The following is a 12,537-nucleotide window of genomic DNA, read 5'->3' as shown; positions in this document are numbered from 1 at the left end:
TTGGATGGTGGTGATCCTTACTGCTGTGAGGTGATATCTCATTGTGGTTTTAATTTGCATTTCTCTAATGACTAGCGATGTGGAGCATCTTCTCATGTGTCTGTTGGCCATCTGAATTTCTTCTTTGGAGAACTATCTGTTCAGCTCCTCTGACCATTTTTTAATTGGATTATTTGCTTTTTGTTTGTTAAGGTGCATGAGCTCTTTATATATTTTGGATGTCAACCCTTTGTCGGATCTGTCATTTATGAATATATTCTCCCATACTGTAGGATGCCTTTTTGTTCTATTTGTGGTGTCCTTTGCTGTACAGAAGCTTTTCAGCTTGATATAGTCCCACTTGTTCATTTTTGCTTTTGTTTCCCTTATCTGGGGAGATATATTCATGAAGAAGTTGTTCATGTTTATGTCCAAGAGATTTTTGCCTATGTTTTTTTCTAAGAGTTTTATGGTTTCATGACTTACATTCAGGTCTTTGATCCATTTTGAATTTGCTTTTGTGTATGGGGTTAGATGATGATCCAGTTTCATTCTCTTACATGTAGCTGTCCAGTTTTGCCAACATCAGCTGTTGAAGAGACTGTCATTTCCTCATTGTATATCCATGGCTCCTTTATCGTATGTTAATTGACCATATATGCTTGGGTTAATGTCTGGAGTCTCTATTCTGTTCCACTGGTCTGTGGGTCTGCTCTTGTGCTGTACCAAATTGTCTTGATTACTGTGGCTTTGTAGTAGAGTTTGAAGTTGGGAAGCAAGATCCCCCCTGCTTTATTCTTCCTTCTCAGGATTGCTTTGGCTATCCAGTTGTTTTTGTGCTTTATTTTGTTGCATTTTACTTTTTCCTGATGTCACCTTAAAGATTAAAAGTAGCACTGAGGTGGGTGCAGCTTAGTATAGGGCAGTGATGCCCAAGTCAAAAATCATTCCCTGAAGAGACATTGATAGATTTGTTTTTTAATTGTCTGTTCCCTCCCTGCTCCTTCATGAATAAAATTTTAATACCACACATATCCTGTGTGTCTGTTTGTGTTCCTGGTTCTTTGGAGGGTGACAAACCATTGTAATATCTAAGACTCTTCATACACTCCCACCAAGAACCCATGTTCTCCCCCTTGGGGGCCATATCATCCCCACTGAGAATGCATGGTGCAGGGTGACTGTATGTGCTTCGTCAGACTGTTGCAGCAAGTTACCACTTGCTTAGTGCCTTAAAGCAACAGAGATTTATCACATTACAGTCCTGGGGCCCGGAAGTCCAGAATCGAGGTGTCAGCAGGGCTGTGGCCCCGCAGCGGCTCTCGGGAGTGTCTTCCATGCCTCTTCCAGCCGCGGTAGAGCCTCCTCCAGGTATCCACAGGCCTGCTCGCCTCGTCGCAGTCTCCGCCTGCTCTTCACGTGGGCTCTCTTCTCTGCCCTACGCTCTTCTGTGTGCCAGATTCCCTCTGCCTTTCCGTCACTGGATTTAGGGCCCACCTCGAAAATCCAGAACCGCATCTGGAGATCCTCAGTGTTTTCCCAAATAAGGCCACACTCACAGATGCCAGAGTTAAGACATGAAAATACCTGTTTGGGAGCTACCATTGAACCCACTGCAACGACGAAAATATTCTGGGCGGCAGGGGACATAGCACCGTCAGTGACGAAGCAAGAAAGATGATCCAGTGTAAAAGTTCTGCGATGCTTCCAGCAGCCACCGTGGTCGTATCGCAGGACCTCGGGAGTCAGTGCCCTCGGATCTCACCTGTCCCCGGCGAAGCGGCTCCTCTGTTTTAATCCGCCACCTTCCCGCAGGTGCATCCTTTGGCGCCCTCTCGTGGGACTCGCGGTAACTGCCAAGGCCTAATTTTCAGAGAAAGCTATCGCAGTTAAAATGATTAGCTATGTGCGAAATGTAAGGTAGAAATTAAACAAAAAGAACTTGGAGCGTCTATATTATAATCTAGTACATTTTAATGTTCACTCTCAAGAGAAGCGGTGCTAGGCAGAGTAAGGGGAGGCCGCTTGTGTTGTGGCTTTGGGTTCTGCTCTGTTCCACCCTCCCCTTTACACAAAAGGGAAGAGCAGGGGGCCTTCCTGCAGTGGGGGAAGGAAGACGGCGTGTGTGTCTCCTAAATCCTAAAAAAGGGGTGAGTAATGAAGAGTAATTCCAGTGGTGAAAAGATACTGAAAACCTCTTAGTTGTCCATTTCTAACAGCAATTACTCGGTAAGACTTTTGGAAAAAACCTGAGTGAATTCCCTGACTATATGCTGTGCCAGATTTACCATTATGTTCCTTCGACAGTATCAGTCTAGTGAATGAAGAAAGATCCATGGGAAAAGGTGCATTTCCCAGCTAACTGTAGACCCGCCGCACACCGATACAACAGGACTCCTGGGAGCATCCCCGTCCTGCTAACACCCCACGCGTCGGAGTTCTTCTCTTGCCTGGCACAGGGCCTTGGATGGAAACATCCAGGCAGCAATGAGGGGAATTGCCCCTCAGAGGTTGTCTTGGTGTCTTTTCACTGGTGGCTTACGTACTAATGTTTCCTACTTTTCAATCTGCAAAGGGCTGTGCCACTTCAGTGGGCTGTCTGTCTTCAGTGCAGAGTTCTGCTCCTGTGTCTGCAGCTCAGCCACCCTCTGTAGGGTAGGAGTGGTCACTCCTGGGCCCTCCACAGGCCATGGAGGCAACTTCCCTTTCTCTCTCCCAAGAGCTATTTACCAGCAGGGATTTCTCCTCCCTGTGCAGGAATAGGGCAGGGAGGTCAGGGAAATGTCACTTGATGTAGGTAAATTGCACAACGATAATCCTTCCAGTACATCTGCATTTAAGCACGTTTTCTCAAGAGCTGACCCTGAATCTTAAACATTGCCTATAATGTTATTTCTAAGTCCATCCACTAATTCAAACTTTAATGGAGTTGATTTTCATGTTGGGCATCATGCCAAGTTCTGGGCACACACTGATGAGTAAGACAGAGATAATTTACTAACAGGAGGCCAAGTTTAAACAAATACTGTGAATAATCAAGGAAGTGCTCTAAATACGGGAAAATAACAGAGGTGGCAAGTCTGAGCAGATACTGGAGGAGAGTGGGCCTGGCCAAAGGACAGAGGGAGGGAAGGCAGGCAGTTTGAAGAATCAAATGAAGCCAGGTATGACTGGCACCACACAGGCACTTAATTCTCCATTAGCTCTATTAATCTTTTCCACTAGTTTAGCTACTTCAGGAGGATGGATGTGGGAGGTCTCGTGCTAAATTTGTAGAGAAAATGGGTTGGTAGCATTTGGAGTTAAGTTAGCTCTTAAAAATTGAAATCAGGAAAAGCAGCTTTGTTTGTGGAAAGCTCCCAGAGGCCATTTTTAAATGAAGTCCTTGACGATGGGTGGATATCCGATTCATTGTGTCACCCTGGGTTCCCACGATTAATAGTGTAACAGTGAAAAAGCTTGGCATCTCTGTCTTCATACTGTCTCTGTCTCCTTTGCTGACAATCTCTAGGTCAAAAGGTTCTGCTCAGCCCTGCAGTCCTGAATGTAGGCTTTTTAATCATCAAAAGAAATTTTGTTCATGACTTAAGATTGATAAAATCAGCCTCTTACCCCAAACTTGTACAAAAGTGGGTACAAAAATGATGATTGGATTGTCAAGGACTCACAGGAACATCATGGCCAGACCCATGTCAATGAAATGACTGGCGCCGACTAACCAAGGACAAGGAGTTTCACTTCCCTCCTCAGACCCCTGCTGCCGTCCAGGTGTTTGAGGCGCATGGTCACCTGCTGACCTCAACCTCCTCCTGCTCTTACTTCCCTAAGATACATAAGCTTGAAATCAACCCTGAGTTAACACGGCTCTCTAGGACGTTAGCCCTGTCTTGTCAGTCTGCTGGCTTTCCAAATAGTTTTACTTACCCAACACTTAGTCTCTCAACTTTATTGGCATGTCGTGTGGTGAGTGGCATGAGCTTGCACTTGGTACCAAGAGTGGGAGCTGTATAGAGAGAAGTTATCATGAAGATGATTTCCATAACCAACAGACTGTTAACCTCACAGACTGCTGACGCTGTAAAGGAAGATGAATGTGCGATTGGGCAGCCTATCTACGATGGCCATCATCACCTCCTTCCTTCTCTGTCCAGCCATACCAAGCCTCAGCTGAGAGATGGAGTCTATTCCTCTGCCCCACACCCTTCAGTCTGGCCCAAGTGACACACTGACCAGCAGGATGCAGTGGAAATGATGTTTGGGCTTCCTGAGGCCAGGTCCCAGGAAGCTTTGCAGCTCCAGCTGAGTTCCTGGAATGCTCATTTGGAGGCAGTTTTATGGACCCTGAGATCCCCACAGAGAGGGGGATGCTGCCCAGTGCCCAGCTGTTTGGCCATCCCAGCCTGGGCACCAGGGGTGAGCTAAGCAGCCGTCTTGGGTATTTTGGCCCTGGAAGATATCAAAACAGAAAAATGCATAAATCCCCGATTTATAGCTCCCCAAGCATTTCAAGCCACCCCAGTGGAGGCCCCAGACCTGGCGAAGCAGTGATAAGCCAATCTTGGTGTGCTCTAGATGTTTTTTTTAATGTCTTTACAATTTTTAAAGCAACAGTAGGTGCTTGTAAATGCTGCTTTCGCAGCACATGCTGAAACTAGAACAGCATGTCCGCATGGACTGGAGCAAGGCTGACATGCAAACTGGAGACTTGTACATTTTGTTGTTACTTTCCTGGTTCCCCAAGCACGGTGTTCACACCTCCACTATAAGCCTCACCGTGCTGCATTAGGGGGACAGCATACCATGCCATTTAGCTTGGGTTTTATAGTCAAGAGTCTTATTTGAATTTATTTTGTAACTTACTAGGTGAGTGACCTTGAGAAAATTGGCTTAGCTTAAGCTCCATTTCCTAATATGTTACAAGGGAATGATGTGACTAGTACCAACATCATGGGGTATTTAAAATTCTGTAATGTATGTAAAGCACCTAGTGCTTGTCACATATTCATATCCTGTGCTCAGTCAAATGGTGATGGTGACCCCCAGAGCACAAGACCTGTTCTTACTTCTCTTTAAATTCACGTACATTTCAGTGCCTGGGATGTGATTCATTCAGTAGGTGATTCATAAAAACTGTTGAATGAGTGACAAAGTGAAACCCTGTTATAAATTTTAAGACTGAGCCTTTTAACCTAAAGGACAACATTATCCGTAAATTATTTAGAGCCAAGTCTCTTAGGTCAGTGGAGTATGTCATTTCTTCCATGAGGTCCTGTAGAGTTGGGTGTCAGTAAAAAAAAATGTCAGTTCAATTGCTTTTGGCATTTAAGACCTTCAAGGGCTTGATAGGTCCTTAATGATAATTCAGCAAAATCTTGGGATGTGTGTGTAAAGTCAGTGGCTTGCGCATGGTCATCGACCCACTGCTGGGACCAGAGCCCAGTCAAGAGATTTCTTTTCCCTCTTTCTGTGGCATCCTTTCCTTCTTTTGCATTTCAGGGCCATTCAGTGTTGTCAGTACTGATCATTAATCTTTTATAAAGGGACTTGGCAACTCAGGAGAGTCAATGGGAGAACTGTTGAGAATGCAAGACCCACCAGTGGACCATGGAGGTTGTGTGGACCCTTCCCTTATGCATCTGTCCTATTTGTCATCATGACCCATGCTGGAATGGTAACACAATTAAAAAGCCCCCTTCATTAGTGGTAATGGGTCTAATAGGATGCAACTTAATTTTTCTGTAGTCAACATTAGGGTTTCATCCTCGTTTGTGGCTTCTTCTATTTCACTGATCTAAGGCATAAATGTCCTGCCCCTAACTTACTTTGTTGTCTCTGGTGAGACCTAATAGTCTTCTTTGGTTTAACAAACCTGTGTACACTAAGTATCCATTAAGCTAGTTCTGTGGTTTCAGTTACTTTTAAGTTGCAAATGAGTGAGGAAATACAGACACCAATTACATAAACTTAAGGCTTCTTCAATTACTCTTTTCCTTGCCTTTGAAGTAATAAAGGCACTGTTCTCAGCTCCCGTGTAGACAGTTTCACTTACGGCATTTATTTCACTCAGAGTCAACGTAGGGACCACAGGAAAAGAGTATGCTGTTCTCACCTCTCTGCTCTGGCAGTAAATTTCTGTGCATTATGTAAGATGTTACTAGCCAAAGAACCTTGCCCAAACAGTATGCAAAAGATAACACGTATGCATAGGCTGGAGATAGTCAGGTAAATTCTTTATTAGTATATATAAGGGAAATAAGAACAGCTGGTTGATTCCCTCCACTCCCTTTTCCCTTGAACAATCAGGGTTAGCTTTTATTCATTTCAAAAATGTTTTTTAGAAAAAAACTCAAACTTTTCTAAGGAAAAAACATTATAGGCAAGGGCATGGGGGAAGAGTGGGGAAACCCAGATGTGTCAACTCTGAAACTCACAGCTGTGCTTTCACATCTTAAAATAAATCTGTTTCCAAGAATGGAGGTTTCTGTTGTTCACGTTTAAATCGTGAATCATGTAAGACTCACTGGCATTTTTATGTTCAAAGTTGGCACCCTTGTTTAGGATACTTATTAAAATCTCATACCTATTACCTACCTATCAGAGTTAGGAGAAATTATTTTCAATCTTGACAGATGAATTAATAGAGTTGTACTGGGAAATAGAAGGCAAAAGGAAACTTGACTGAGCAAAAACAAAACATTTATACAAATGTTCCAAAGACAATTAACTGAACATATTCTACTCAAATTACATGGGAAAAAATTATGTGGGGTTTTTAGAAGTAGGATTGAATACACAATTCAGCATTAACAATAGGACATGTTTAAAAGAAATTAAACATTTGGCCACTAGGAAAATCAGAGTTCTGCTAAAAATATAATATTAATAATAAATTACCAAGTTGGTAGAATTTTTAACCTGATGACTTTCTAAGTAGTGGCAGAAATGATGTGGGAAAAAATATACAAGATCCGTAATATAGCAGCACCTCCTTTTGAACTGGTAAATTATAAAGCTCATTTTTACTTGACTATTCAAGTATTTGGAAAATAGCCATAAAATAAAACATCTTTTTTCAGTTTCTACTACAGAAATATTAATTTTTTGCATGCATACATTCATGTATATGCTCTAACATAGTATTTCAAGGCTAGCATAACCAATCAAAATTGGTGTCATAAAGGAAGTTAAAGGAGAGAGGCTTTCTCACCACATTGCATCCAATGAAGACCAAGGACTCATTCAGATACTTGTCAGAGAGGGGCTAAGTGGTTAATAGGCATTACACCCAACTCCAGGATGAATGGTCAAACCGCTGATGTTGTGGCTCTGAAGTCCGACTTCTCAGAGGTCAGTCAAGGTCATCTGGGGTGGCTGTGCTTCCAGAAGTAAAATCAGAGATCCAATTTCTCACTTGCCACAGTCTGTATCATCCAGACTTTTTATCCAAGGATCTGATGCTTCTAAGCTGGGAATGGTTTAGCTCAATTTCCTTCTTGAGCTGGCTGCTAGGAAGTTATAATTTATAGCCCACTTATAACATGTATTTTGTGTTTAAAGTTCACTCTCAGTTTGTCTTTTTTTTCATTTCTCCTTTTCTTAGATCATCTTATTTTATGTAAATTTTATCACTGTATTGAATGAGGCTCTGTAAGCCCTCTTAAAAACTTTCTGGGACAAGGCAGTGCATAAGCAAACTTTAGATACATTTTCCTATAATCAGCAGAGGCTGACTGAAGTCAAAGATCTCAGATTTAAAAGAACAGTAACAGGGTGAAATAGGTGAAGGGGATTAAGAGGTACAATCCCCCACTTATGATATCAGTATGAATATGTCATGTACAGCATAGGGAACATAGCCAATGATACTGTGATAACTGTGTATGTTGACAGACAGTAACTAGACTTATTGTGGGGATCATTTTGTAATGCAAAAAAAAAAAAAAGGTAACACTTCTTGGCAAATTCCTATTCTCCCTAGGACAAAATTCAATGTATAGAAATCTGAATTTCAGAGGTTGACAATAAATAAAAGATGGATTCAAACTGCCCTACATGAATGTTTGCAGAAGCTTAGGAAATCCCAGAAAGGACCATTAAACACTGAAATGATTCAGGTTAAAAACCAGTGTGACCGAAAAGGGCTTGTTCATGGTACATTACCGCATACAGGATAACCAGAGGTGGATTCTTTATTTCACAAGTTTCAAGATACAGTACAAAATGAATCTGTACATCTCTCTATTAACAAGATTTGTTTACACAATTATATTACACTTCACCAGCCTTTATACTGTATTTAATTAAATACAAAATAAATTTACAAAAAAGTCTGTTGTGGTGTTCCTTCCAATGCCAGCTTATGGCCTTTTAAATTTCTCCTAAATATTGATAGTGGTTATACCTTGATCGTGTGAACATTTTGATTTTTTTTTTTAATCATAGTGTCAGCTTGTTTGTCATTCCAAATAGGAAAAATGGTACATCTGAGATGACTCTCTGCACACAACCAAGATACCCTTCTCATGCGCACAAAATCAGTATTTACTTGTACAAACAGTCATTTTAAAATACAAATGATTTTTACTTGGGATATTTTAGATTTTCTTTAAATACCAAGACAGAGAAATTTAACTTCTTTTCAATGACTACTACGCATTTAAAAATCAGGTAGTGCCTCGGACAATATGGTATTCAGAAATTTATATTTTCACTTTTTTTCGAGAGTAATGAGTGATGAAAAAATTTTCATGAAAATAAGAGTTTATTTCTTGCACACTAGTCATAATATTGTGCAATAAATATTAAATCCACTTTCAAAACAAATCCTAGCTGTCAGTGGGGCAAGTGCAGCCCACAATGCTCCTCTTGGCAGGTAAAGGGGCTGTTTATCTGAAGCATTTTGTTTTGAAATGTGCATGTGAAATGTTAGTCCTAACCTCTGTAAAGGAAGTCTTTTGCAGATGTAGCTAAATGATAATACACATGCTACACATGAAGAGTTGTGTTCTTCACTTACAGGCTTTCATGCGTACTTCCAAAACACTGGTTTGAAGAACAAAGAAAGGAGGGAAAAACAAAGCAAAAAAAAAAAAATTTCTATACAAAATACTTAAGTTTTCTGGAGGCAACAGCAACTGCTTAGTTAAATAAAGTATCAGGTCATCACCAGATCACGGGTAGAAGTCTCTAAAACTTCTCAATGATACAGAGATAAAACAGCTTAGTAGTAAAACTTTCACAAATTAACCTTATATGCACAAGGTAACAAATTCTCAAGAGTATTTAAGATTAGTGATTCATAAATTAACCTCATTTAAGAGCTAAATAGTGAATTTTTGGGGGAAAAAGGGGCTTTTTACTTTCTTCGTGCCACTGAATATTAACCAAAAATACACTTAACTCAGAAAACAGAAACAAAAACTTCAAACACAGAAAGAAAAAAATCTGAAGACCAATGCTACCTTTGTAACATAAAATAAAAGTAAAATGATAGCCTCAAGATTAAAACAGTTTACTAACCAACAAAGCAGATAACAGGAGAAGATAACTAAGTAGACCACCACTGTATCACCTTCAAAGGCAGGAAGACAAGACTATCAACGGGGTCCTGGGGACAGGCTGCCAAGGAGAAATGAAGCTACACTCTAGCTGCTAACTCTAAATTCTAACATTAAAACTCCTGAATCCTGGAGTTAGTTTAATGTCACTGACATTAACTAGCTTTAGTTACGGTCATTTTATTCAAATGGATGCCATTTGATTAGGTAAATATTGAGCATTATTTTAGGAGAAACACCAAACCCAGTTCCTATTTGCTTAGGTATCATGTCCCATGAACAAAAAGGGAGTGAAGTATTTTGAGACAGCCGTAAGGACTGGAGTCATGAAGCCATAGGAACCAAGTTATTTTAAAGATACCCTTCCAATTTCCAGTAGCATATGACCCAGGGTAAAACAGGAGGTGCAAAAAAGCCAAGAAAAGGATGTTTGTAATAGTAGAAATAAAAAGGACATGGCAAATGGTAAACTCATGGGACGTCTATTACTGTGGGAAAAACAGTGCTTTGCCACCTAGCTACAGGCGCACGCTGTCTTACAAAATGCTTTTTCAACATACTAATGAGGGAAGTAGAGATAGGAATTAAAAATTGTGAAAGGAGAAATGAGGTGGATGGTAAAGGTTTAGTCATCTTAGAGGATTTTAAAACACTTAACTAAATTAAAACAGTTCCTCTGAAATGAAGTGTGGCTGCCACAACGGACTCGACTTATTTGAAGGGTGGGAGAGGAGGCAGTGGCAAAGTCGCCAACATCTTGCACCAACTGCACTCAAATCTCAGTGTTAAGACATCAAACAAGTCTTAATATTTAAGAGATGCCCCAAATGATATTACACTTTTCAGAGTAAAATTTCCTACCTTTCAGATATGCTTTTATACATATGGTTCTCTCCATGGCCACCTCTTCAACTTTGGAAGTAATTATTTGGGAGGAAAGTTTGCTTACCAGGTTTCTCGTAATACTCTAAACACACACAAAAAAGCATACAACATCACATTTAAAGCCTTCATATTCATTACAGACTAATTAAATCTAGTTCTAAATATTCAAAATCCAAAGTCTTACAACTCTACAGTTAATAAACTTCAAGTTTTCTGGCAGATGGGTGATTATGGAAAAAGCATAAACATTAATACAGAGTGAGGTCAGCAGGCACAGAAAGCCTGCTCAGATACTCGGGCAGTCTCAGACTAGATGTAGGTTGGTGAATACCACCATCTGACAAAAGAAAACAAATTTGGTTTAAATTTTTTCATTTTTATGATAAATGAAGTTCTGTTCTCTGTTGTTTTTCTTCCATACTATTTAACACACAATTCCCTTCATTTCCCTAATGTTAACAGCGGGAATATGGTAACTATGCAAGGGAATGACTTTCTACTGTAGTATAAAACTGCAGAGATAAAATCTACCTGAACAGGATACACAGGCTTGAGCTTTCCTCAACTGCTGAATTTAACGCATCTTACAGCCTCTGAGTTTTAGTATTATAATGGTAGTCACTGCATGCCATATTCTGGCAATGACATTTCATATTTAAAGAATTCAGGAGGGTGATCTATTCTTTTGCAATAAGAAATGCAAAGTAAAATAAATCCTGGGAACAAATGCTTCAACTTTCAGGAAAGTGTTTCTATGATCTTAGTATCCCACCCAGAGTTCTTTCATATTATCTTCTAATTTCTTTCACTTAGTCCATCCTCTGGCTTCCAGATCCAAGCTCTATACACTCAAAACAAACAAGCAAATTATATTGAGTAGGTGGGACAAATTCACATGTTAGCTCAAGGAGTTGGTTCACAATGTCTCATATATTCCATTTCAGAGAAGTGAAGGTCACATGAAACTCTTTAACAAGGCCTTTCAGTTGTTGAAGGAGGGAAGTATGGTAAAAAGCAGGACAGTCACTGGTAATAGGAAATCTCCCAAATGTCCCTTATAAATTAACAATATGCTGAATATGTATACTTGCATGTGGATTGGTAAAGTTTCTCAGTTATTGATGTTCTGAAACATTCTGAAGTGTTTTTTTTTTTTTGTTTTTTTTTTTACTTAAAAGGCAAGTTCTAGTTTCAGACTTTCAAACATGTTAAGGTTAAACTTTCAACTAACTGGGTTTTCTTTTTTACATTGATCAGTTTTTAGTGTCGATGCAGAAGACGTTAAAGGTGGTTGATAGAAGAACTTATGCACATTGAGCGAATAACCCAAAGGACCCAGAAAAGAGAGCTGGATAAGAGTAGACGTGACTGTGTCTCATGTTTCCAGAAAAACAAAAAAAGAACAAGAATAAAATGAGAAGGAGAAGAAACAAGGAAAGCCATTGAGAGTTGTTATTCCATTCGGCACTGAAACAAACATTCAGTTTAGGTAAGAGTTACTTATCCCTGAAAATAAAGGCATCAGATTCTAAGCAGCTTTAGGAATTCAATGCTTCCATGTGCCTCTTCCAGGAGATGGCCACTGATCCAAAGTTGTAAATCAAATGCAAGTGTTCTCAGCAAACAATCTCCTTGGTTGTCACTGATCAAGGCTGCCCACAGTGGCTGTTACTGTGGCGGTGGCTGCTCTGGTGGGCCCTCCTGCTGTGGAGGCGCTGGCCGTGGCCCTGGAGGCCTGGGGACAGGCATGTCTTGGTGCTGCCTCTGCCGGTAAGCTATAACCGTTCCCAGCAGTAACGCGATGATCGTCATGAGGTAAAGGTCCCACTCAGGTCCCAAAAGCTGGTCCATATCAAGATGAGTGAATAAATCTCGAATCTTAATGAGAATATAAAAGTCATTATCATCACTCAAATGTCAGAGGAGAAACTAGGAAAGTTACATCACAAATTAGAAATAAATGCAGAACTTATTAACATAATTGGTTTTACAATAGGTTAAAAGCTTTCCAATAAAACTCAAGAAATTTGTGTCAGGAACTGAGCTATTACTGCATAACAGTTGACTGTAGAGGGTTCCGTCCCATCAGTAATCTACTGCCCTAATTCCCCAAGCA

At 40.3% G+C, this 12,537-nt stretch overlaps 1 protein-coding gene across 1 annotated transcript in view; it reads right to left on the bottom strand.

Moving 5' to 3' along the window:
- Positions 1-8,152: 8,152 nt before the first annotated feature.
- SEL1L (SEL1L adaptor subunit of SYVN1 ubiquitin ligase) overlaps positions 8,153-12,537 on the bottom strand; it is a 62,996-nt gene continuing 58,611 nt past the window's right edge. The window contains exon 21 of the mRNA XM_037017726.2: positions 8,153-12,299. Within this exon, the coding sequence (XP_036873621.2) occupies positions 12,090-12,299 (210 nt within the window). The 3' untranslated portion in view covers positions 8,153-12,089. The remainder of the gene's footprint in view (positions 12,300-12,537) is intronic.

The sequence above is a fragment of the Manis javanica genome, chromosome 8, assembly GCF_040802235.1.
Source record: "Manis javanica isolate MJ-LG chromosome 8, MJ_LKY, whole genome shotgun sequence".
Classification (NCBI taxonomy): domain Eukaryota; kingdom Metazoa; phylum Chordata; class Mammalia; order Pholidota; family Manidae; genus Manis; species Manis javanica.
This window is presented reverse-complemented; position numbering and strand designations above follow the sequence as displayed.